At 33.0% G+C, this 26870-nt stretch overlaps 1 protein-coding gene across 2 annotated transcripts in view; it reads left to right on the top strand.

The window, feature by feature from the left end:
• LOC133181238 (thyrotropin-releasing hormone receptor-like) overlaps window positions 1-26063 on the top strand; it is a 39395-nt gene extending 13332 nt beyond the window's left edge. The window contains exons 1-2 of one of the 2 annotated variants that reach the window (XM_061315773.1): window positions 23325-23359; window positions 24973-26063. In XM_061315773.1, the coding sequence (XP_061171757.1) occupies window positions 23357-23359; window positions 24973-26046 (1077 nt within the window). In that variant the 5' untranslated portion in view covers window positions 23325-23356 and the 3' untranslated portion in view covers window positions 26047-26063. Of the gene's footprint in view, window positions 1-23324; window positions 23360-24972 lie in introns of those variants that run through there. The other variant, XM_061315774.1, reaches the window with a different exon arrangement.
• The last annotated feature ends 807 nt before the right edge of the window (window positions 26064-26870 follow it).

Here is a 26870-nt window from a genome sequence, read left to right as displayed (position 1 = left end):
CTCGACCGACTGGCTAAAACTGGCCAAACTTTTTTTTCAAAGAAGTAGTCCGAGGAAAATGACCATGATTCGACCAGTATAATGTACTCGTAGGTTAAATCTCTCACTCGCACAAATGTGGAATAAAGTCGCCTATGAAATAGCATGCTTAAATCAAAAGATGGCAAAAATGATCATTTCTTCCTGCTATGCCTATTTTCCATACTAGTGGGTCTTCGATCGTTCTATTACGTCAAAAGTATGCGTAAAAATATACAATTTTCGGTTGACAAAAAAAATATGCAGCTAGGACCCACTAAACCTTAAAAATACACTTTAATGACACAACATTCGTAATTTTTGTTAAATCTGATGAAGTCCAATTATTCAAAGGTCATATAAGAAAAAATGCAAGGCCAGTTGTGAGTTGGGTTTTCTCTTAGAAAAAATATTTAGGATTTTTATCGCTTTTATTGAGATCCGAAGAAAACTGCAATGTTTTTGCCATAGAATACTATTTGCAGAAGGAATTTTTCGCGAGAAGGTAATTTCATTCGTCGTACTTTCGTGTCTCTCAAGAAGAACTTTCTTCTAACTAAACGTAGTTCACAAATAGAATTTGATTTTTATATACTTGAAGCAACAGGCATTACAACGCCTTCTTCGACCATTTTTTTTTTCTTATAATTTTACAAACAGGATTAAATTATTTGTACATAATGCAGTGATTTCAGGTATTTCAAATATGCAAAAGAAAAAAATCTGCAATGGGGATTCTATTTGTTCTTACATATATACTGAAAGGTACACTGTTTGTTTTGCAATTTCTAATCTTGAATCATTATCTCGTAAACAGATGATTGCAATTGCAGAAATACCTAGGACTCTGTAAAATATATATAAATAACATCATTTAACATTTTATCAACATCTTTATCTTAATGCTTAATAAAAAGAAATGATTGTATTTCTTATAATTTTGACGTTTATTGAAAACGTCTGTCTTGTTTTCCTGTCAGCTTAAGACAAAAATAAATATGAACGCTATATCACATTAGGGAAACATAAACAATTATAAAAAGGTTTTGATAACTAACTTGTTTGGTTTCAGATCATCATATGCTTGTTGCGTTTCTGAATTTTTAGGGACCAGGTATGACAATTACAAAGAATGATGGAACAGGTACTTGTTAAGATATGATGGGACAGGTATACCTGTTAGGGTATTCAAATAGAGTGTACAACAGTAATGCACATGTAGATAGAAAATTCATATTTTTCCTCTATAAAGCTGTATGAAACAAAAAGTAACACTAAGTAAATTAGCAAATCATAAAAGTAGTATACAAGTACCTTCCTATAGAGCCTGCATGTAATATTGATTTTTGAATATTTTTATATAACTGCATTTTATGAAAGTGAGAGAACACTTCAAAGTTTTTTTATGATTAGTAATTTATAACCTTTGAAATAAACCTCAAATCAGTTTTCTCTTTTTTAAAAACAATTTAGTCTTAGCCTTGAGTGAAAAAAACTGTACTTTATCTTCCTTAATATTTCCAAACTGTCTGGAAATTAAAATATTGTGTCGCTAGCAGAGCCACACTTAGGGATCACTTTATCTGGCGTCTGTCTTCCGTCTGTCACATCTTATATCTTCAGAACTGAAAGAGGTATGGATTTTGCACTTATATTGCTTGGTAATATGGCTTTTGCAAAATACCTTGGTCACCGACCTTGTTACCTTTGAACTTGACCTTTTTAAGACAGTTTATAGTGCCGATATTAAGCATAATTTTGACATTTAAGATAGTCCGATCCTGAGGTTCATATGGTCAGAAGTTAATTGAAAGTGCTCACAAAAATATCTCTGAATTCACAAAGTAATGTATGTTTACACACATTATTTCTTAAGTTAGCCATTATAGATTATTCTTTTTGTTCTTTATCCCTTTTTTCTAGTAAGAAAACATTTCAAATTTGTCATACATACATACTATTAAATTCCCCCTTCAAATTTATTCAGGTCAAAAGTCAAAGAATCTGGATGCGTCTGTTTGTCAGTTGTTTATATATATATATATATATATATATATATATATATATATATATATATATATATATATATATATATATATATATATATATATATATATATAATTTAGGGATGTCAACGAATATTCGAGTACTCGACTATCGTTCGATCATACCGACTATCGACTAAAATTTTTTTAGTCGGTTATTCGTTAAAAATTTGCTACTTAATAGAAATCTTAAGTTCAAGGTAAAAAAATTGGATTTGCTCATTTCATTTATTAAAGTTTCATTGCTCAGTGCTTTCGTGAATAAACCTCAGAGAAAGGCTTAACTGGTCTTTGTTAATGTTCAAAGGATTTTTTTGTTTGGCAAACATGCATTGGCATACTTTAAAAACTGTCAGATCCAAATTGTAAAATTTCAACCTGCAATTCTGTATGATCTCCTATAATGCAACTGTCAATTAATGAATAATAATTAAACAGCTGTTACATATTTGTAAACAAGCAAATTGGGGGGGGGGGGGGGCGTGTCTTTCTCTGATATTAATATCTATCATTTCAAAATTGTATTGATTGTTTGCAAAAAATCTCGTACTTATAATTTATCGCAAGCTCTCTTTGTTTTTATAAGAGTTACGCTTTAATTGTTTAACAATCACGGTTCACTGTCAAGACACATTCAAATGGCTTCAGGTAACAAATCAACAACGGGTACATGTACTAGCAGCATGAAAACAAGGGATAAATGTGAGAGCTTGATTTTCTGTATATAGATAAAATGTGCAGTAAATATTATATTTGAAATCAAATACATTGGATACATATATTTATTACTACGAAAATGTTAACGGTTCAATAATTTGTTGTATAATGGTGATAGCGTAAATTAAATATTGTACATGCTAACAGTCTGTTAAAGACAATAAGGAAATACGACATGAAAAATTAATTTAAATTTCAACGAGTACTCGACTATCGTTCGACTAAAGCCTCCGACTATTCGACTATGCTGTCCGAGTAAAATTGAGATCCCTTATATATATATATATATATATATATATATATATATATATATATATATATATATATATATATATATATATATATACATCTGCAAATGTTTTCCTTTAAATAACACTACTAAAGGCAATGCGTATCTATATCCGTATAAATACAGGTTCCTCGCGTCATAAACGCACGACGTAATTTCTCAGTGACGTCATAAAGGGTCGACGCGCAATCAATGGATTAAAAACGCGCCGTTCAGTTTGAAAAATAAAAACATTCCACACGTTAAAGATTATAAACAGGCAAGTATAAAATATAGATAGGTCACAAATGTAAATATAAGTAATAAAGTATCATTTTAAAACATCCATCGGGCTATAAATACGGGTTGGTACGAAATAAAAATTACCATAAAGCCCTTCGGGCTTTATGGAATTTGATCTTGTGACCAACCCGTATTTATATCCCGATAGATGTTTTAAAATGATACCTTATTTCTTAAATATATATATATATATATATATATATATATATATATATATATATATATATATATATATATATATATATATATATATATATGCAAATGTTTTCTTTTATGTAACGTTGAAAGCAACGGGTTCCTAACGTCATAAATGTTCGACGTTATTTCTCAGTGACGTCATAAAGGGTTGACGCGCAATCAACAGATCAAAAACGTGCCGTTGAGTTTGAAAAATAAAACATTTCACGTGTCAAATATTATAATCAGGAAAATATGAAATATGAACAAGTCAAAAATGTGAATATAAGTAATAAGGTACCATTTTAAAACATCTATCGGGATATTAAAACGGGTTGGTACGAGATCAAATTTACCATAAAGCCCTTCGGGCTATATGGAATTTGATCTCGTGACCAACTCATATTTATATCCCGATAGATGTTTAAAAATGATACCTTATTTCTGAAGTGTAATCAACTAATGTGACGTCATAATATATTTTGAAATGTATTTTGTTCCCAAAACGTCATAATACCATCTGTTCAGTATACTGACCATGAAATAACATCGAATGAGAATAGTTTGATCACATGACTTCGGTATTAGGGTTGAAAAAAAACCTTCTAAAGACTTTTCATCAAACATTTGCATAGACCTAGGTAAATTCGCATGATGTGGTAAAAAGCAGTTTCAGATTCCTTGTAGTGGTTGGTTAGCAAAACACAAATTTATGGCCGGAAAATTTAGTTGTCATTGATAATTTTTATTCCTGTGATATTGGTCGACGATCTCTCAAGATCTATTAATGGCGTTCCATCAAAGCGCACGAAACAATCAGAATATAACTGGCTTAGTACAATGGAGTGTCCTGGAATTATAACACCGGTATAATTATGTGCTCTTAGCATTTATAGTTAACCATCCTCTTCTTCGATGAATTAATAGTAGGGTCATCATACTGAACACGCGATATAATGACGTCATTTTATGTCATTAAACAAGTGCGTCACAAAAAGTAACGTCACAATGCATGCATATTTTTCCTGATGTTTTAGATGTCAATATTGTCTCATTTGTCTGTAAAATATTTTATAGAACAATTATTATAACTATTCAAACGGGTGTTTCAAGAGTGAAGTAAATAGAGGATATTCAATGTTTTGTAGATTAATAAGGAATTTATTTCACGAGTGGGACAGGATTTTTTTGATATTTTCACGAGTGCGCAACACGAGTAAAAATATCAAAAATCCTGTCCCACGAGTTAATTAAATTCCATATTCATCTACAAAACATTGAATTTTCTGTTAATTATATTTTCTTAGAGTTTGTAACGCACTGTCATAGGCTGTGACGTCATAGCTCAGCGGTTGAGACGTCATAGCTATAAGCGATTGCAAGATTGAAAAAAGTTGTAAACATGGATTTTAACGCAGTATGACTATTAATCTTGTCAGGATGGCTTATTATCTTATAACAGGCCATTGATTTTTTTGTAAAAAACACTCTTCGTGAAGGGACGGAAAATCGTAAGTTTTGCTGCTCTTCTGATATTCTCACACTGTGAGAATACCATTTTAATACCCTTTCACACCTTTTTGTTTGATTGTTTATTGTTTAACGTCCCTCTCGAGAATTTTTCACTCATATGGAGACGCCACCACTTGCCGGTGGAGAGCTACAAATTTTCGGCACTCAGGGCCATTGAGGGATCTTTTTCGTGCCAGCACCTACTGCGACACGGGACCTCGGTTTATACTGTCTCATCCGAAGGACTGGTCTCCACGACCCACAGTGGGATTCGAACCCGTGACGTAAGGATCAAATCCTTACTCCGCCACTCTAGAGCGAACGCTCTAACCACTGCGCCACGCGATACCCTTTCACACTGTGTCAGAATATCACTTTTATTCAGTAAATGAATTACAGCATTTCACTGTTGAAAATGTAAAAAATTATATATTCACATGTATATTATATTTTTTTTATTTGCCTCTATCACCTTTTAAAGCCGTGTCTTTACAAGGCAGAGACGTGAGCTTTGAGCTATTAGAAAAGTGGCTGTGAGTTTTACCATCATGAAGTTTAAAGTGGATTTTAACAAAACAATTCGGTGAATCTCAGTATCCCAGATTACCAATCAATGTCAGGATGATTTATTTCACTGCAATGAACAGGGGATATTTTTTAAGCACTTTTTGGAAGGGACGGAAGATGGGGAGTTTTGCCGCAAACTTATTTCACACTTTTACTTTTTTTAACAAACTGCGAAATAGACACTTGCAAAAGTATCAGTTTGATTCATTGGATAAATTACCGTACATCAGAGTGGAAATGAATTAAAAATTGCACATGTATTTTAGTCAGAAATTAGTTCTAAAGGCACAAATTGTTTACGATAACCTGCTACATGTATATCTGTATATTAAGTATTTTCTTCTTATAGTATTGATCTTTTCATTCATAAAATTATATGTATTAAAGTGAATAAATTAAAATGAAAGCTATTAAACATTTATTTTTTCAATCATATTATCCACAAGATACATCTTGTTTGAAAATCTATCCTAATTTGATTTAATGAAATTAAAAACAAGGTTGTCAAATGAAAGCTATCAAATGAATGAATTTTGTTTTTAATTTCAATAATCCACACGATACACCATTTTTGAAAATCTATACTTACTACATTTCTTGAAAGCAATCATTGGAGTAATTTTTTTAAATTTCAATTATCCACATGATACACCGTTTTGAAATAGATTATTTCAGATGATTCAGTGTTCTTCTATTGAGAAGTCTTCCATTTGGAATGAGGAACGAAATAACATATTATGTATGAACAGTGACAATGGGGAGATAATGAAAATAATTATGATGCAAAGCAAAATTATTACAAACTGCTAATAACACGCACTTCTGACAATATTGCTCTAATAGAAGCGTAAGTGAAAGAGAAATTGCTAATCTTTTTTTTTTATACTAAAGCTCCGTTCAGAGAAAGATGGCATTCAGATTTAAAATAGAATAGCTCCATAGATAATATAATTTTTAATTAATTTATTTACATTTTTAACAGTGAAAAACCGTAATTTATTTATTGAATAAAAGTGATTTAGAATATCGGAAAGGTGGCAAAACCCGATTTTCCAGGGAAAAAAACTCCCTTAGATGTTATAAAATGGAGAGAGTAAATAAGCCATCCTAAAAGAGATTAAGTGCAAAAGTTGTTGAAATCCATGAATACACAATCACAACCGCTCAACTATGACGTCACAGTCTCAGTATGACACTCTGAACATTACGAAAGGACAAAGGAAACGAAAAATTCAAAGAAAATTAAAGAAACAGAAATTCAATGTTTTCTGCAGTTGAATATGGAATTTATTTCACTCAGGAGACAGAATATTTTTCTTTCTTTTTTTCACTCGCGCTTCGCTTTCGTGAAAATATATTTTATTTTATTTTTTTTTTTTTTAAAATCCGGTCCCAGAAATAGATTTAATATCCAAAATACAAAACATTAAATATCTTCTAATTATCTTAAAATAACACGTTTTAGGTTTCTAAGATTTCAAAACATGCACTTAAAACATTAAATATTTAATTAAAAAAATAATTTGTTCTGCACGCATTTATAGAAGAATAGAATACAGAGGATGTAAGCTAAGTATCTAAGTTATGTACTTTCATTCCACACTTTCTTTTAGTAAATACACTGTAGACTTTTAATCATTATAAATCGAACAGCTATTGGTGGATCCGATTGTTCTCGGTATTGACAAGTTTGACCAAGTATAAAGTAGGAATACAGTAACACGTTCCTCCAAAGCAAATTGCACAAATAGGTATTAAGGTCTGAAATATTGATCATATCTGATTAAAACAACAAGAAAATGCGACGGACCAGTCCAAGAGTCGAAACTCTAAATAGATGCTCTTTCAACTGTTTTCTGGCCACGGTGGCTATAACAGTCAAATGAGAAGGTCGTCTTTACAGGGAGGATAAAATTGCATTTCTAAATTCTTCTCAGAAAATGCATGTATATGTGTTAAAAAATCAATTCGCAGATGGAAATCACAAAAATGCAATTCCAATTCCTACAAATTTTCTTCTGTAATGTTATATCCTTTGAGTTCAAATATAAGTGAACGAATTAAAAAATATGATTTTATAAGAGTAATGCCTTCCTCTTAACTTGGAAAAGACATGCAGAGATTTGTAGTGTTTATACTTCTCAATTTATAGAGATCAATTATTATACCCCCTAAAACGAAGTTTGGGGGGGGGGTATTGGAATCAGCTTGTCCGTCTGTCTGTCCGTCTGTCTGTAGACGAGATTTTGTCCGGACCATTTCTTGGAAACTGTTGCAAGGATTTGTCTGAAAATTTGTACACTTATTCTTCGCCATATGAAGGTGTGCACCTGGTATTTTCATCATGATTGGATAATTTTTTTGCATTTTACAGGTGTGTTTTTTAATTTTTATTATGTGGTTTTGTCCGGATCTATTCCCAGAGACTATTGCATAGATTTGTATGAAAATTTGTACACTTATTATTTACTGTATGAAGATGTGCACCTGATATTTTCAACATTATTTGATAATTTTTCTGCATTTTACAGGTTTTTTTTCATTTTTATTGACTTGCTCATTTCAGGTTCATGTCTAAGGTTTGAGACATAGAATCTACAACATCTGTACAAAAATGTGAACTACAGCTTAAAACTCTCATTAGAACTAAAAAAAAGATCACAAAGTATTAAAAACAGTTTTTACATTACACAGCAGATAGTGTAAATCCATTTGTCCCTTGGGAGTAATGAGTGGACATGCATCCAGTTAAAGATTAATTCATGAGTTCAGTGTGGGAAGCTGTTAGGGCAACTCTGATCAAGCAGGTCTTATCTATATCTCCAGGGAAATAAAGATCTCTGTTGTCTAAGTCTCTTAATTGTAATTTATGTCTGTCAAAATACATAGTTACTGGAACCAGCCTTTTATTTTTAAAATGAGTTTGATATAAAGGTATTAAGATCAATTTGATTTTGTATAATTAATTATGATTTTTTTTTCAACAATCAATTTGCAGAGTGTCATGTCTCACAAAGATGACAGATAGTTGCAAACTATTTTTTCAATGTAATAAAAAACACTGTAATTACTAGTATTGATGTTTTACATGTATTAGGCTGCACCTTAGTTTCATTCATTAAAAAAATATAATGAGTAATTAAATTTTCACTCTAAATGTTTAAGCAAATTGTGAACACCTCTCACATCTAGAAAACATTAGTGATTTGGTACCTTCTCTGAAAAACCCAGCGGTGGGTATTTGTCCCTTTTCGACAGTTCTAGTTTTTACAGATGTTATCTTCATTTTATCATGGTCAACAAGTGTTCTTTGAATACTGTTAGTCAGCAACTGCCTGATACAAAATTCAGCAAATCAAATACACATGATTATTGTACTAGTACATGTATATGAATAACAAACATTAAAGTTCAGATACTTGAATATCCCTATTCACGTGTCTTTTACATGCATTATATTTGGAGAAAATAAATCGATAGTCCTTCCAGTAAAGCATTTTATATAAAAATTCCTATTTATTGACTACAAATACAATTTTTCATCAAATATCATTTTTGCCATGTACTTAATCTGGTAAAAATACAATAATTTCTACTTAAAAAGTAAGATAATGTGAAGATAAAGAACAATTTTCATGCTAAAAAGTCCAATTAAACAATACAAATTATGAGCGGAGCAACATGAACCTCTAAAATCAGTTTGGGTCCGGTGTCACCACCACCGGACACACCCGCCATGTGCCCCTTTTCATGATCGCAAAAACGGGAAAATATATAGACAGTCCAGTGTGATAAGTGCGTAACAATGCATGAAACACGTCAATCAACAATTTAAAAAAAATAAGATGAATTTGCAAACAATGCCATTATATTGACCATAGAATTTGCAAAATGTTGACTTTAAATGAAGTTATTAAAATCCCTGTATCATCAATTTCTTTGTCAGTAGCCGTCACGGTAGCTCAGTCAGTAGAGCGCTCGTTCCGTGATCGGAAGGTCGTGTGTTCGAATCACGGCCGCGACTGACCTAAGTCGATAAAAAAAATTAGGTAGTAACTGTTCTTTCGCCAAGCGCTCGGTATTTTGAAGTGAGAGTTGCGGGTCCTTCGGATGAGACCGTAAAAACCGAGGCTCCGTGTCACGGTAGGCGTTGGCACGATTAGGAACCCTCACTGCTCAGTGGCCCTGAGTGTCGAGTAAAGGTCTAAATTTGAAGCCCTTCACCGGGATATGGTGACGTTTTTATATGAGTGAAAAATTCTCGAACGGGACGTAAAACAACATACAATCAATCATCTTTACAACGTAGGTATTTATTGCCAGGCTTTCTGTTGGAGGACACTACATATAAAATTCACCTTTACAAGTAGGTATTTATTGCAAACCGTTTACGGTAGCTCAGTCGGTAGAGCGCTCGCTCTGTGATCGGGAGGTCGTGTGAGTTCGAATATCGGCCGCAACTGACCTAAGTCGATAAAAAATGGGTAGCAACTGTTCCTTCGCCTTGAGCTCGGCACTTTGAAGTGAAAGTTGCGGGTCCTTCGGATGAGACCTTAAAAACCGAAGCCCCGTGTCACGGTAGGCGTTGGCACGATAAAGATCCCTCACTGCTCAATGGCCCAGAGTGCCGAGTAAAGGTCAAAATTTGAAGCCCTTCACCAGTATATGGTGGCGTCTCTATATGAGTTAAAAATTCTCGAATGGGCGTTAACAACATACAATCAATCAATCAATCAATCATATTTATTGCAAGCTTCTTTGTTGGCTTCGTCGCAAACCACGGCGAAAACCTACGATCCTTTCCCATGCGGACTCTGAACCGTGGCTGGAGATGATGCTTTGTTGGAGGACACTAAATATAAAATTCATCTGTACAAGAAAGTATTTATTGCCAGGCTTCTTTGTTGGAGGACACTCAATATAAAATTCATCTTTACACTAAGGTATTTATTGCCAGGCTTCTCTGTTGGAGGACACTCAATATAAAATTCATCTTTACATGTAGGTATTTATTGCCAGGCTGTGTTAAATTTATTAATAAATATCATCCCATCCCACACTCGTCTGACAAAAAAAAATACCGATAGACACTTTAAAGAAGATAATTATGTTTTTAATCGAAATTCATGAAAATTTATGAATGAAAAAGATATATTAAAGAAAAAAGTTTTAAGAATTTATTTATTTATACATGTATCTATCAATACATGTATCTGTATATTAGACGCGTTTAAACGATTACAATTTTACAGATTTTTAGCATATAATATACTTTTATCCTACGAAGTAAATAATATATAAATGACATTGCTTATGAAAAAGTTGAAGATAACGAACAGTGACCGATCTCAATCATGAAGGCATTTCTTTTCGGCTCTCCATTACCTCTTGTCTGTTTTTGACATGAGATTTTCTTGAATGTTTTTTTTTTTTCTAATGATGAATAACATCTAAATTATTTTGCAGCAACTGGGCGCTTTTGAGGGAATCTTCTTTAAAAAGATAAAAACTGTTGATATCTGACAATTAATAACTAAGATTCACTTGTAGAATTAATGGCGCTCAATGTTTTCATATATAAGCTTTAATTTGTTTTTCATCGAATTGAACGGGGGAATAGAGAACATAATTATGTTGAAAGATGAAAACTTTATGGATGTAAAAAAAATATTGACAATGCGGCTTAAAAGACACGTATCTCAATTAATTGTGAACTTTGTTGAATTTTGAATCGGTTTAAATAGCCATACATTGTAACATGTTTTCTACATTTAGCTGAGAAAAAAAAGATACATGTATGTATTTAATATGCTAAAATATGGAGATAACGAACAATATTCAAGCTCAAAGTCCATTAAAACAATACAAATTGGGAGCAGAGCAAACACGGACCTCCAAAAGGTGGGATCAGGTGCCATGGAGGAGTAAGCATCCCCTGCCGGCCGGTCACACCCGCCGTGTGCTCCTTGTCATGATCGGTAAATATTAAATTAGACCTTCCTTTGAATAAAACAAAAACACTTTCACACCTCTGCGGTCTCCCCGAGAGTGAGAACAATATCGACAGTACTTATCAGTAAATGTCAGTACTTATCTACGTTTTTCAGCAGGGACATTAAAAGGGGTCAGTAATTGTTAACTTTATCGGCACCGACCAAGATTGTCAGCACTTTTCTAAGTTAATCAGCACCAGCAGTAAAATGGTCAGTGATTGTCAGCACATTGTCAGTAATTGTCTAAGTTTGTCAGTAAAAGATGGGAATGTCAGTGCGTTTCTGAATTAGTAGTATAACGGAAAAATCCGTCGACAATTCAGTGTGAAAATAATGGCATAACAATCAGTATGAAAAACGTCAGTCAGCATATGACTTAATGATAGATTTTATTTGCTGACAGCGTCATTGTATCGACCATAGAACTTGCGAAATGATGACTTTAAACGAGACTGTTGATATTCTTGTTTCATCAACTTGTTTGTCAATAACTTACCTCGTTTTAGAAATTGATCATAGGTAGAGCATGCTCTTGCATATCGAATCAATTGAGTGATATAAACCCCTTACTTATGCAGGTGATAAGAGTATACTGCTGCATAAGTAAGGGAAGTTGACGGTTGAGAAGTTAGTCATCACGTTTATCATAAAGCTTTGATGTTAGATTACCATTAACATAATGACCGTAAAAATCTTTTTTTTATTTTGAAATTAAAGATTAAGTATTGAGATGTTTTAAACAACGGAAAATTATCCGTAAAAATATGCTCTTTAAGCGGAGTACACCAAATGTGGATACTTAAAAACTCCCCAGAATTTTTGGAAAAAAATTTACACCGCAAAACATTTCAAAAATCAATAGATTCAAAGCACATGCTTTTTCAACGCTTTATACAACCATTCCTCAAAATTAAAAATTTGTCAGAGACCAGAAGAGCTTATGCGATAGTAAGGTGTCTGTCTGTCTGTTTGTCCGTCTGTAAACAATTTTTCAAAACGCTACTCCACCTACAGTTTTGGTCTGATTTCAATATAACTTGGCATATAAGTAGTCTACACTAAGATACATAATTCTGTGTATCGGTTTTTGATTTCAATAAACGATGTTGCCATGGTTACTAAAAATTCAAATTTCTGTGAAAAACTTTCAAAACGCTACTCCTCCTACAGCTTTGATCTGATTTCAATATATCTTGGCACACAAGTAGACTATACTATGATACATAATTCTGTGTATCGTTGATTTCAATGGTGTTGCCATGATTTCTAAAGTAGAAATTTCTGTGAGATACTTTCAAAACGCTACTTCTCCTACACTTTTGGTCTGATTTCAATATAACTTGGCACACAAGTAGACTACATATTTCTTTTAATGGGTTTTTGATTTTGATGAACGATGTTGCTATAGTACTAAAAATAGAAATTTCCTTGAAATACTTTGAAAATGCAACTCCTCCTACAGTTTTCGTCTGATTTCAGTATAACATGGCACACAAGTAGACTACACTAAGATACATAATTCTCTCAACCACTTTTGGATTTCAATGAACAGTGTTGCCATGGTTACCAAAAATAGAAATTGTCTTGAAATACTCTCAAAACGCTACTCCTGCTACACTTTTCGTCTGATTTCAGTATAACTCGGCATATAAGTAGACAAGGAGATTGCACTGAGATACATAATTGTTATTTTTGTTTTTTGATTTTGTTGAATGATGTTGCTATGGTTACTTAAATTGAAGTTTCTGTAAAATTGTTTTAAAAGGCTACTCCTCCTACAGTTTTAGTCTGATTGCAATCTTGCCACAAAAAGAGACTGAACCAAGGATCATTATTCTATTTATTGCTGTTGCAAAGTTTCACGTCTAAGTGCTACTTTATAAGTACAATAAGTAGAGCTACAGTCTCGTCAGGGACTTCTGTTTTTTTTAATTCTGTCTGATTCTACACAAGTACTCTAAAGTTGATAATAAAAAGATGCTGGAGTTCCACATTGACAATTTTTATGTAGAACAGATGTTTCAAAAATTTGGAATGAATATGAAGATAACGAACAGTAATTAATCTCGAAAATTCAATGAAACAATACAAATTTGGAACAGAGCAAACACGGACCTCAAAATTTAGAGGTGGAATCAGGTGCCATGGAGGAGTGAGCATTCCCTGCCGAAAAGTCACACCCGCCGTGTGCTCCTTGTCTTGATCGGAAAAAAAACCCAGAAAAATCCGTAGACAGTTCAGTGTATTAATAATGGCCTAACAATTAGTATGAACAAGGTCATTATATCGATCTTAAAACAGGCGAAATGATGACTTCAAACGAGACTGTTGATTTAATACGATGGGCTTTTTAGTAGCGGACATACTCTTATATTTTGGGGTATTTATTCAAGAACTTCTACTTGAGTAGAATTCTCTTGTTTTGGCATTTAATTCAACAATTCAATATACGAAATATCGACGACGTTTCATCAATTAAGAATTGATATTTTCTTTCTTTTGTCAACTCGCTATATTCCCGTGAACTCGAAATGACCGACTTCACAGACTCTGCCACATCTGCTTCATACTTGGACATCTTACTGACTATAAATGTCATTGGCCGACTAACAACAAAACTTTGTAACAAAATGAAATAATCTTCAACTTTCCCTATATTTGTAAAAGTATTTCACAATCACCTTCATGTGGTTTTAATATCTCCAAACTGATTCGATATATAAGAGCATCTTCTGAATACGATCAATTTTTAAATAGAAGCAAGCTACTAAAAAATACGTTGATTTTAAAGGGTTTTCAATCATTTCGTTTAAAGCCTGTATTTCGCAAAGGACCGAATTTGGTAATGGCCAATATCTGCCAGAAAAATTTAAACTGATGAGGAAATCTTAAAGCAAGCCAGGAGGATATACATGTATGAAGACTACAAAGCATTAAACCTTTCATTAGTTGAGGTCTAAGTTAGATATGACGTCAGAGAATGACATTGATTCAACATTTGAATGATTTAAAAAGAAATCGATTATTTGACTGGTAAATACCGAGTGCAGGTCTGCTTAGACTCCATCTTTTGAAATAATGTGTAGAATGGTATCAATGAAATTTGTGGTAATAAATCCTGAGCAAGTTTGCGCTCTATAAAAACTAAAGTCAAAATTTATGCATTCTCTTTTAAAAGGGGGAATCGCAATACTTTGTGTTGTCAAAGAGACAAAAATGTCCTTTTTTCTCAATAAATAATGTGTTTTATTAATTCAGATATATTTTATAAAATATACTAGTAGTATACAATTGTGCACAAATATTCTTTTTTTTTCTTCAAAATTTGACTTTTATCGGGGCAGGGACATTCCTTTACCTGTAATAATCTTGCATGCAAATACGAACTCCGGTTGGGCCATACTTTTATTAGCTCACCTGAACTGAAATATCAAGTGAGCTTTTCTGATCAACCGTTTTCCGGCACCCGCCCGTCTGTCTGTATGTCCGTTTAATTTTTCCACATTTTCGACTTCTTCTCAAAAACCACTGGGCCAAATTTAATCAAAGCTGACAGAAAGCATTCTTGAGTTAAGGGAATTCTGAATTGTTCAAATGAAGAGCTAAGTCCTATTCCAAGAAGAGATAATCAAGAAAAGGCAACATGTTGGGGACATTAAAATTTCTCAAGAACCACTCGGTCAGAAGAGTTGAAACCTGAGTGAAAGCTTTATGAGGTAAACGAAGATTCTAAATTGTTCAAATCATGGCCCCGCGGGTTGGGTGGGGCACAATAGGGGATGAAAGTTTTACATTGAAATATACAAGAAAAAAAACTTCGAAAATCTCCTCAAGAACCACAGGGCCAAAAGAGGTGAAACGTGTGAATACGGGGCCAGAAGAGATGAGACATACATAAACGCTCCCTGGGGTAGTGTAAACACAAAATTATTCAAATCATGCTCCTAATCGGATGGGACCACGACAGGGGATCAGAGTTTTATATTGAAATAAATAGGGGGAAAAAATCTTTAAAAAATCTTCTCAAGAACGACTGGGCCAAAGAGAGTGAATGTTTCATGAGGTAGTGTAGATTCTAAATTGTTCAAATCATGACCTTTGGGGGGGGGGGGGACAACAGGGGATCAATTTGTACATTGAAATATATGAGAAAAAGTCTTTAAAAATCTTCTTCTCAAGAACCACTGGGCCAGAAGAGATGAAATATAAATAAAAGCTTCCAGAGGTAGTGTAAATTTTAAATAAATCAAAAGGATCAAAGTTTTACATTGATATATGTAGGAAAAATTCTTTTAAAAGTTTTCTTCTCAAGAACTACTGAATCAGAAGAGGTGAAACATAAAGACGCTTCCTTAAATAGTGTAGATTCTAAATTGTTCAAATCATGACCCATGGGGGTTTAGGTGGAGCCACAATAGGGGATCAAAGTTTTGCACTGAAATATGTAGGACACATTCTTTAAAAATCTTAAGAACCACTGGACCAAAAAGGTGAAACTTAAATGCAAACTTCCTAAGGTACTTTTAATTATAAATTATACACATCATGACCCCCGGGGCAGGGTGGGCCAAAATATTTTTACGTTGAAATACATTTGAAAAAAATCGTTAAAAATCTTCTGAAGAACAACTGGGCTAGAAGAGATAAAACTTACACGAAAGTTTTCTGAGGTAATGTAGATTCTAAATTGTTTAATTCATGCCCCCCTTCCCCCCGGGAAGAGGGTGGGACCACAATTATAGAAGATCAAAGTTTTTCAATGAAACATATATATTTTAAAAAACTAAAATCTTTTTTCTGAAGAACCACTTGTGCAGAAGAAATGAGACTACTAAGAAAACTTTCTGAGGTAATGTAGATTCTAATTTAAATAAATCATGGCCCCTGTGGGTAGGGTGCTGTCACAAAAAGAGTAACATTCTACGTAGTGTAATATGAGACGATACATAAACTGAAACTATGTATATGCACAAATTATTGTCCAGTAGTTCAACTGCACTGCATTTCTTTTGCTGACCATATATAACTATGAGAAATATTGACTCTGGATCTATGGGTATGAAACTACACTTAGTTATACGTCATTATTATAACACACTTATAATTAATTGAAACAATAGTTTTGATATTAAGCATTTTAGTAACACTCAGTATTATTAATTTCTTTGAAACAAAAAAGCTTTGAAAGGCAGAATTATCCACCAAACAAGGGCCAATGTCTGGCATTAACTGTGGGCAGACTTAAGTCCGTAAAAAAGTATCCATTTCTTACAATTTTATTTTTACCAAAGAATAAACCTTATATTAAGGGCCGGTACATATGATGAGGCTTGCCTTTTTTAAATACACGTTTTTTTTTTCCGAATCTTATAAGTCTAACTTACGAATAGAGCACTGCTCTCTTTCTTAGTAGGGAACTTAGCCAGCCTTTTCTTTTTAGACAATGAAAATTTATCACCCAAATGTCAACCTATTTGTGTAGATTGGAGAATTCGAAAGAGGTAATTGCCGTCTAAACAAAAGAATCAGTAGAGAAACTCATTAGTTAGTGGAAGAAAGAGGAAAGTATCTGTTCTAGTTACTTCGTCTTCCATGTTGAGAACCGAATACATTGCCTTGGAATAAAAACACGTGGACTTTATGGTAATATTTGTTATAATCTTGCGAGGCTTGCCTTGTGTGTACACGAGAGCCATATGGATTGCAAAACTTAAGTTTTGACCTATAAGACAAGCCTTATTGTGTGTACCGGCCCTAAAGCCACACATTAATTTTTTATTGTCGACTAAACCTACTCAAATTTATGTTTCAAATGACGCTCGACTATAGGCCAGTAAAACTAGTAGTCACCCACGCTCTAACGATGACACTGAAATCATGTCAGAACAAGTGCTGAATGTATGTCACACTTTGCTCTTGGTTGATTAATTTATTTTAAAACTCATTTGTACTCACCGTAGCAGATGTTTGGGAATAAAACCTTGGTATGAAGAGAATTCCATTGTACTGGCTGAAGGGCAACTTTGTTACCAGCGAAAGCTAATTTCCATTATACCGTTATAGAGAGAGAGAGAGAGAGAGGAAACTGAAGATTGAAAATGAAACCGTTAGAGTTTATTTCGGTGTTGTGTTTTTTGTTTTTTTGATCTACGACTACGTGTGTTGATTTATACTAAACGAGAAAGAGAGATACATATACTTCCAATCAGCCACCTATTGAATAATCATGAATAATGTAGTTTCTAAGATCGGCAAAATGATCTCGGAATTGTAACACGTTATGTTCATTTATTTATAGTTTACTGTAGGTATGGTTTACGAAGGCTGCTTTTATCTAGAAGTTTTTCCCAATTAATTAATTACTTTTGATGTATGTTTGTTAGCAAAGAAATACACTTGTTCCTCTTGTTCTTTCTTCAATTCGAGTTTCTTTACTTATTCAATTGTCAAAAGATAATAAAAAATAAGGAACGAAAGTAAAAGTGAAGAAGAAAGTTAAAGATCACATATTGAAACCTTCTTGTGTTGCAAAAACTGTTTTCTTCAAAGTTAAAGTTCTTTATTCATTACTTTGCGAAGACAAAATATAAAAGTCGCCTGCGTGGCACAGTGGAAGAGCGTCTGCCCTAGAGTCGCGGAGTAAGGAGTTAATCCTTACGTCGCGGGTTCGAATCCTACTGTGGGGACGTGGAGACCGGTCCTTCGGATGAGAACGTCTCGTGTTGCAGTAGATGTTAGCACGAAACAGATCCCTCACTGCTCAATGGCCCTAAGTGCCTAGTGTATGTCAAAATTTGCAGCTCTCCACCGGCAAGTGGTGGCGTCTCCACGAGTGAAAAATTCTCAAGAGGGACGTTAAACAAACAAAATATAAAATACTGCGTTGATCATAGCAATCAAATGAGTGACAGGGGGTTCCCTCAGAAATTATAGAAAAATCATTTTTACAGTATTCACAGTATTGCCTAAGCAATACTGAGCCACTATCGATATGGGCGTAATTTCGTGAAGAATTTATGGAAGCGAAATGAAATGCTAAGTAGATCTGAAAATCCTTAAGATAAACTTAATTGCAAGCGTCTATTTAAGAAGTCAGGAAAACCGATACATTAATTGACAGACGTGAAATCTGTACATGTAGCCTCCTCCGGTTTCACTGTAGGAGACTAATAGTTGTGATGGAGTTGTGAAACATATAGCAGCACTGGAAATATGAAATTAAAAAATTGCATTTGCGCAACAAGGCGACGACGGCGTGATGCTCACAACCCGCCTTCATGCAAACGCAACTTTACACAACAGTCATCACACAAAGGCAACTGTGCACAGCATTCTGCTGACGCAACTTTAAACAAAACTTATAGTCGTGCTTACACAAAACACGCCGTCATGCTAACGCAACTAGCTTATTGTGTTAGCGCGACGTGGTGTTGTGTAAAATTGCATTAGCGTGAAGGCGTATTGTTTAAAGATGCGTTATTGCGACGGCGTATTGTGTGAAGGTTTATTGCGCGATGGATCTTGTTATAAACGTGCCGTTTCCCTTTGCAAATGGTTCAATCGGAACACAATATTTTTTGTTGATTTTCCTATGATTTATTTATTTATATTTTTTCATCTTGCTATTGACAAAAAGGCGTGTAACATGGTCTTTCTGTAATTGCATCCTCCTTAACGATTGTAAATTGTTCAAATTATGAAATTTCCATGAAATGAGTATCATTAGTGTTGGCTTTTACATGCATCAGGAAAAGTTTACGAGTGAATAAGTTTTAAATAGGAAAATGTATCTAATAACGTTTATAAAGTTAGTCCGAAACACGTTAATTTTTATTTATCTATTTGTTTGTTTGTTGATCATAACTTTTTTCTGCTGACTTTGGTTAAAGTCTAGATAAGATTGCTCCTTTCTATACATTACATCGTGCATATACAAGCTCAAGTAAGTGTTTGGTGAGGGACAAGACCGGTTATCTCTACAATCACTACTAATCTACATAATAAGGATAATTCCATACACGACAAGATCTTAGCTCGTGTAATGCCATTAGTCGGACTTTATGTATCATCATTTTTAAACAGAGGTGGATGCTTTGTTATGTATATAATTTTATGATTATACCACTTCCAATTTATCATGATTTCCCCGGAGTAAAGGGATACACATTTGAATTTTTCTGAATTGAAGGGTTTGATATTGAATTTGTTTCCAATTTATTGCAACCTTTTACGAGCAAAAATGAAATGTTATTTAATCAATTAGATTTTCTTGTGTGATGAATCGACTTTTTTGTAATATATATTACTTGTCACATCTGAATAACAATGTCATTTTAATCTTTACAACTGTGTGCTTCTAGAATGTTGTTAGCAAGTCCGTTTTCTTTGGTCCTGAGAAAAAAAAATTGTTGAAAATTAACAAGGCGGAAAATAACCCCTGATGTTAATAATTGGTGTATTTGCACTCTCAATAATCGCACACTCAATGAATAATCTATATGTTGTTATTTATTATAGAGAGATTGAATACTATTTAATATTTTCGCAAATCCAAAAACTTGTTAAAGCGAAAATATAGACCTCCCAAATTAAAATTCCTTTATAGTACATTAATACATTAGATAGTTCTTAACTCTTTTCCTCCAGACCTCAAATCCAGAAATGACAAAATTCCAAAATGACGAAAAATATGTTAACCATAGATTCAAATCACGGAGCGAGCACTCTAGCGACTGAGCCACCGAAATAAACTACACAAATCTCAGATTCACATACTTAAGACTAACAAACATACAGTCCGCAATATAAAAAGTAAAAAAAAAAATTTCAGTATTAATTTTATTTAAAAGAATTCATATTTCAGGAGTGTCACTTCAATGTATTGAATGTGACAACCCTCTTGAACACAAAATTTCAGAGGTTTACATTAATTACCGTAACGTTAAATGCACAGTTTCCACAATTACAAAAATATGCCTTACAAAAAGGGCTATCGGAATAATTTTGCTATAGCAACTATGTTTTAAATGCTGCAACACACCCTCAAATATTTGCCACGAGGTTAACTGATATATATATATATATATATATATATATATATATATATATATATATATATATATATATATATATATATATATATATATATACTGTATAGGGGGAAAATAACTTTCGGTGTTAATATTCGCTATATTCACGGTGTTAATAAATCCGTGAATTCAAGAAACAATGAATAAGATTTAAATATTAAACCTCAATGTTTTACTTGAGAATAGACTATGATTGGTATATATAATTATGTACCTGGTACAATACATGGTCTTCAGTAATTATGAGTAGTAGTTGTCAATTATCTTAATTATCACCCTTTACTTTAATTCAAATAAGCAACTATTAACTTGTGCTTATAATTAAAAAAAACTGTTTTAATAGATACTTGTTTCATCAATCAAAACACTTGGGTCATGAGTTTTGATTACCCGTGCGTAACGTTACCACACGTGTTTGTTACCTGCATTAGCATTATGCGTACAAGTTTTAAAGGAAATTTTGGATTAAAAAAATATCATTCGAATAACTATCGAACTTGCTGAAGATATGGAAGGATATTATTACGTCTACCTACATTAATATATTTATTAGCGTCCAGTTTTTTTCTCTCGCTGCGATGCGTTATACATTCGGAAAGATGTGTACACATGACTCATCGTAATTTAAGCATATAGGAAAGTCTTTTGACGTTTATAGTAAAAAAAATTAATAACGGCACTTGTTTTGATTAAGTATTAATTAATTAATTAACTACTAAATCTTATCACTTTATATAAACCTACCTTGTTGATCGTGAAGTGAATACATAACGCTGATAAAATGTCATTTCTAGCTATACCATGGATTACACGGATAAAGACGGGAGGTAACTTTTATTATATACCGATTCCGTGAATTCAACAAACCGCGATCGTGTCCGAGGAGAGAAAAACGTGAAAATTACAACCCGTGAAATTAATCCCCTGTACAGTATATATATATATTATACTTTCATGTAAATTTGTTGAATCTGATTCGTCGAGAAACATTTGTTAAAAACACTATTACATGTACCTGCTAAATGATAAAGCCACGCCCTCAAGCGTAGCAACAGTCAACATTGCTTGACGACGGGTGATATTCCAAAAAATAGTGACTGCGCATATTTATGCGCGCAAAGTTCACTGTTATATGTATTTGTATAAAACATTCAGTATAATATAATAAATATTGCATGTAGTGAGTGTAACATTGAAAATTTTCACCCCTCGAAAACCACTGTCAACCTCGGCTACGCCTCGGTTGACAATGGTTTTCTTGGAGTGAAAATTTCCAATGTTACACTCAACTACATGCAATATATATATATATATATATATATATATATATATATATATATATATATATATATATATATATATATATATATATATCCACAATATATTACTTGATCAATTCTACGCAAAAACCATTGTGACGTCACAACCGTGGATATGACCCATATCCACTGCGGAAAGGACTAATAAAGACATACATATGTACATGTAAATAAATGGTCACCAAGCTCCTAAATGTTTTACTAAAACGATCAACTTACTGGGCAAGTATCCTCCACACATGTACATATATGAAATAGCATATTAAGGCTCATTTTTACCTTATAGTTGATTGCAGAAAGAAAGCCATAACCAACAGATAAAAAAGTTGGCTGTCTTCTTTATTAGATAAATCAAGCAAAGTACTCGTACAAATTGACAGTTTTGCAAGACAGTGTCATCAAACAAAATAATAAAAATAAAAGGCTTCAGTGGCATCTAGAATGAAAAAAAATTCTTAACATATTCAATGTAAAAAAAAGTATAAACAAAATATAAAAGTTGTTGTTATCAAGGTTCAAATTAAATATTGTCCTAATTAATCTGACAACCCGTTAGTAATGGTGCTTAAACTTATTTTTATCACGTTCAACTTCAGACAAAATAGATCGTTAACTTCCTTAGGAGATGATTATTTATTTATGATCAACAACCTAACACTTTTACACGAACACAAGGTTAAATAAAACAGATCTCTCCTCCAGCAGCCATTGCTGAATCAATTTAATATAACTACATTTGTTAGTTCATGTAAGAAATGTAAATAAGAAAGTCAGTATCTGATTTGAGCCAAAATCTTTGCGAGAGTTCATCACATCCGCAGTTATAGCCCGATTTAAAAAATGTGTGATGCATGTCTCAGAACCTGAATTTCATTTGACGGCCCTGCAGTCAACATTCGGTTTTAAAAGCTGGCCAGTTTCCGTTATTGCTCTACAATGAGCCCAGCTACACAAAATATAGTTCTCTTGAATATATTTAATGTAAACAGCCATGCAAAATTAAGTTCCAACTCAACATTGCTTTTGTAGAAGGTTTATCACAGACTTTACTTAGATTGAAGATAAGTTTTCCTTGGTTATGAATATACGTACATAAAAATATATATTTTGTCTATTTTACACTTAAATAAAAACTAAAAATGTAACCGATATATCTATTTATATCTTAATATGTAGGACCAATGATGTGACCCTTGGCATATTTGAGGTAACTGAGCGAGGTCTACATTAGCAGTTCGTTATTGCAGTGATAATAACTAATCAGTGTACAGCTGTTAATTTCACGGAATATATAAATCGATCGATCCCCACTCATACTCATTCCGAGGTATGTCTGCGATCTGAGCTGATGGTAGGTCCTTGTTCTTCAATTATTTCTTGGTCTTGCAAGATATGATAACTATAATCATTTTTTAATGTATTTTTTAATATATATATATATAAATAAGCCTATCATCTAGTTACTACGTACTCTATTTTATTTTCAAATTTAATTTTGTAACATTATAAATAATATCTTGTTCCTACGTATGCATTAAGTTATTTGCCTTTTTAAAAAAGCAAAAAATCTGAAGTTGATTTTATAAATAATATATAATTCAATACTCGGAGATTTATTTCTTCATTTGAAGGTTTGAAAGATAGTTTTTTTTTTTTGGAAGAAAATATTGGTAGAAACTTTAGACTATAAATATTCATTTGTTTTGCGAACTGTTCACAGATTTGTGTTGTTTGTATTTTTTTTGTTTGAGATTGATCACTTTTCGTTATCTTTGCCTATTTCATATTCATTTTTAATTTATTTTTCTTGGATACATATAGGAAATCATATAGTCTTAAATACTAATATCTCAAGTTTTTATCAGATCTCTAATAATACGAGTTACAAAGCAGTCGAGATACATTGACTAACATTTATTAAATAAATTGTATTCTTATTTCTAAATGCAATCAATATATCAAATCATGTAATCTATTGTTTATAAGATTGCCTAACACAAGACGTGTTGTTCATAGAAGAAAAAACACGTAGACATAAAAACATACTTCTTATTTTCATTTTTTTTTTTTTGCGTCTGTTGTGTAAAGATGTTTCTCCTGGTTTTTGATACTGTTGTTTTAATCTGAAGTATTATGTTGATATATGGGGGCTACCATGATATTAATTGTAATAAAATATGATATTATGCGTTTATCTTTAAAAGTAATACATGTAAAGGGGTTGATAAAAGAATTTTTGTGCATTATATTTTAATAGGAGACATAATTTATACAAGTAAAAAAAAAAGCTGTCCGAGTGTTTTCCAGACATATTTTCTATTTATCAATAAACATCTTCACTTTGACTACTTTAATACGTGTACGAAAAAAAGACTCTAAATTAAATAAAAAATAAATTGTTAGAAACATACGAGTTTCTAGCTTCTTTAAGTAAAATACTGGTATAATATGATGTTGAAAAAATCTTTCTTGTTAAGTTACTGCGTTCCGCTGCAGAGCTAACACTTTGTGACATTATACTTTGAATTTAACTTCAAGGGGGAAAAGTGTGCTAAAAAATCCGCTTGTTTAAAAACAGATAAAACTCTTAATAAGCAAGTACCAGCTTGCATACTTATTTTAATCAATCATGTCACAAACATTAAAAAACAGTTGTGGGATTAAGTAATCAGTTCGAGAAATATATATGCATGAAAACCTGATTAAAATCAAAGATAAATATCGGTTCCACGATATAATATCCGGGATCAACTTCAATTAGTAAGCTGTTCTGATGTTAGGTGACGTGGCAGCGATCACAGCTCGTCGAAACGACGTACATATTGTTGTTTTAATACACCGGCTTCTTCTCATTCTTACATTCTTTGTCGATTTGTTTTTTGTATTACACGTAAAGACCTTATCTTGATTAAAGAATATTAACAGACATGAAACTTAAATATTATTTAACCCATTTTTTTTCAGATGGAGTGGAACACAGCAATGGACAATTACACATTTTTAGAGAATGAAACGGGGCCGAGCTGCAATTCCTCCAACTGCTTCCTTAGAGGGACCATGAACGATACTCAGTCTATTTATCGCTTTCTCCAAGTCTATATTCTCCCTGTGATCGTTTTCTCCGGTCTTATCGGGAACACTTTGTCAGCATGTGCATTTCTCGTCAAAGAACTTCGACGTATATCGTCAACAGTTTACGTAATTGCCGTCCTCACAGCCGATAATGGAGTTTTGATTTCTCTTTTGTTTGTCTGGCTGGAGGTTCTTGGTTTTCGATTCAATCACGAGGAAGGGATGTGTCAGTTTCAAGTTTATTGGAGTTACATTTGTACCTTTTTGTCAATCTGGTTTGTGGTTTGCATAACGGTCGAAAACTACATCACTATTTGCCATCCAACCCGGATTACTTCGATGTGCACAGTTCGGCGTGCTGTGATTACAACAGTGTCATTGCTTGGCTTTGCTTTGAGTTTCTATTCCGTATTTATTGTGACAACGACCGTCAATGTTCACAATTTTGGTGCGAGATTGGTCAAAATGTGTGAAATTGGCAGCAAGTTCACCAAACTAGTGGTCCTTTTTGTCAATGCAGATACTGCCATAACATTTATAATACCCTTGGTTTTAATCATGTTCATGCTCATAGCTATTTCTCTCTCCGTCATCAAGTCTGTACAACTGAAAAAGAAACGAAGTCTTAATCAGAAAAATACTAACAATAACAGAGCCAAGTCTATACCGCAAGTACGTGTGGCCAAAATGCTGTATATTCTCTCTCTGACCTTCGTGATTTTAAGTGTGCCTAGTCATGCTCTGCGAACATACATCTCATTTGGACCAGATTCTCTGAAGGTTTCAGAGCAAATCGTTTTAATTCATGCTGTTTTACAATTTGTTTACTACACAAACTTTTCTATCAAATTCATATTGTTTGCATGCTGTAGTAAAAATTTTCGTAAATCTTTGCTCTTAGCTATGAATTGTCACCATCAGTTATACTCTCCGGTCAGCAGTACCGGAAGTACTAGATGTCAATAAACTTATTAACTTTGCAATTTTGTGGTTTTTTTCTATTACACCAACGCATTTTCGATGACGTAATGTAGAAAATCACGAAAAAATGAACACTATATATACAAATGGATTACAAAATGTATAAACTGTAGTTCATTTTAAAAAAGAAATTAACGAGAGTATCCTATCTTCGATCGTCATGTAGGTGGTTTATAAGTTCATTGTTTTCTCAGTGTTTACTTTAAGTCTGGTACAAATCAAATTTTAGAAAATTTCAGAATGTAAACTATTCTGAACTATGAAAAAGGTATTAATAGAATATAATAAACTAAAGCTTCTTTCTTAACGAGCATCTTTCTGCGGAATCAACAACGCCCTCATATGTGACGGGGGGGGGGGGGTTCTTCCCGTCCTTTGAAACTACAAAAATTATTGTTTTACATAACAACACTAAACATAATATACAATAATCCACAATACAATAATTTAAAAGGCCCGACTCGAAACTATTTAAAAACATCTAGGAAACGATTTTTAAAAATTCATTCCGGAATTTCTTGGACTGAATGAAATATTGTACGGTATTAAAGTCATTTTCACTTACGCTTGAACCCAGATTGGATGTTATTCACTCGGACACGTAGCCATGGTAGACATTTGGGGAGTAATCCATACGGTCTCTTCAAGTCAAGCGGTGCCCTGTGTAGCAAACACTCATCCTTTTGCGGATTAATTTTCCGACATTAAACCCGTTTTACATTCTTTAGAGATAGTTGTTAAACTTGAAAATTCCCATGTCTAGAGGATCTAGTAGCTATATTTGAATTTTACTTATCGGTATAATGGTT

Source organism: Saccostrea echinata, unplaced genomic scaffold (genome assembly GCF_033153115.1).
Source record: "Saccostrea echinata isolate AGI-Se365-2 ecotype Australia unplaced genomic scaffold, CSIRO_AGI_Sech_v1 ptg000008l, whole genome shotgun sequence".
Lineage (NCBI taxonomy): Eukaryota > Metazoa > Mollusca > Bivalvia > Ostreida > Ostreidae > Saccostrea > Saccostrea echinata.
The sequence above is the reverse complement of the archived record's forward strand: the minus strand, read 5'-3'. Positions and strand labels throughout refer to the sequence as shown.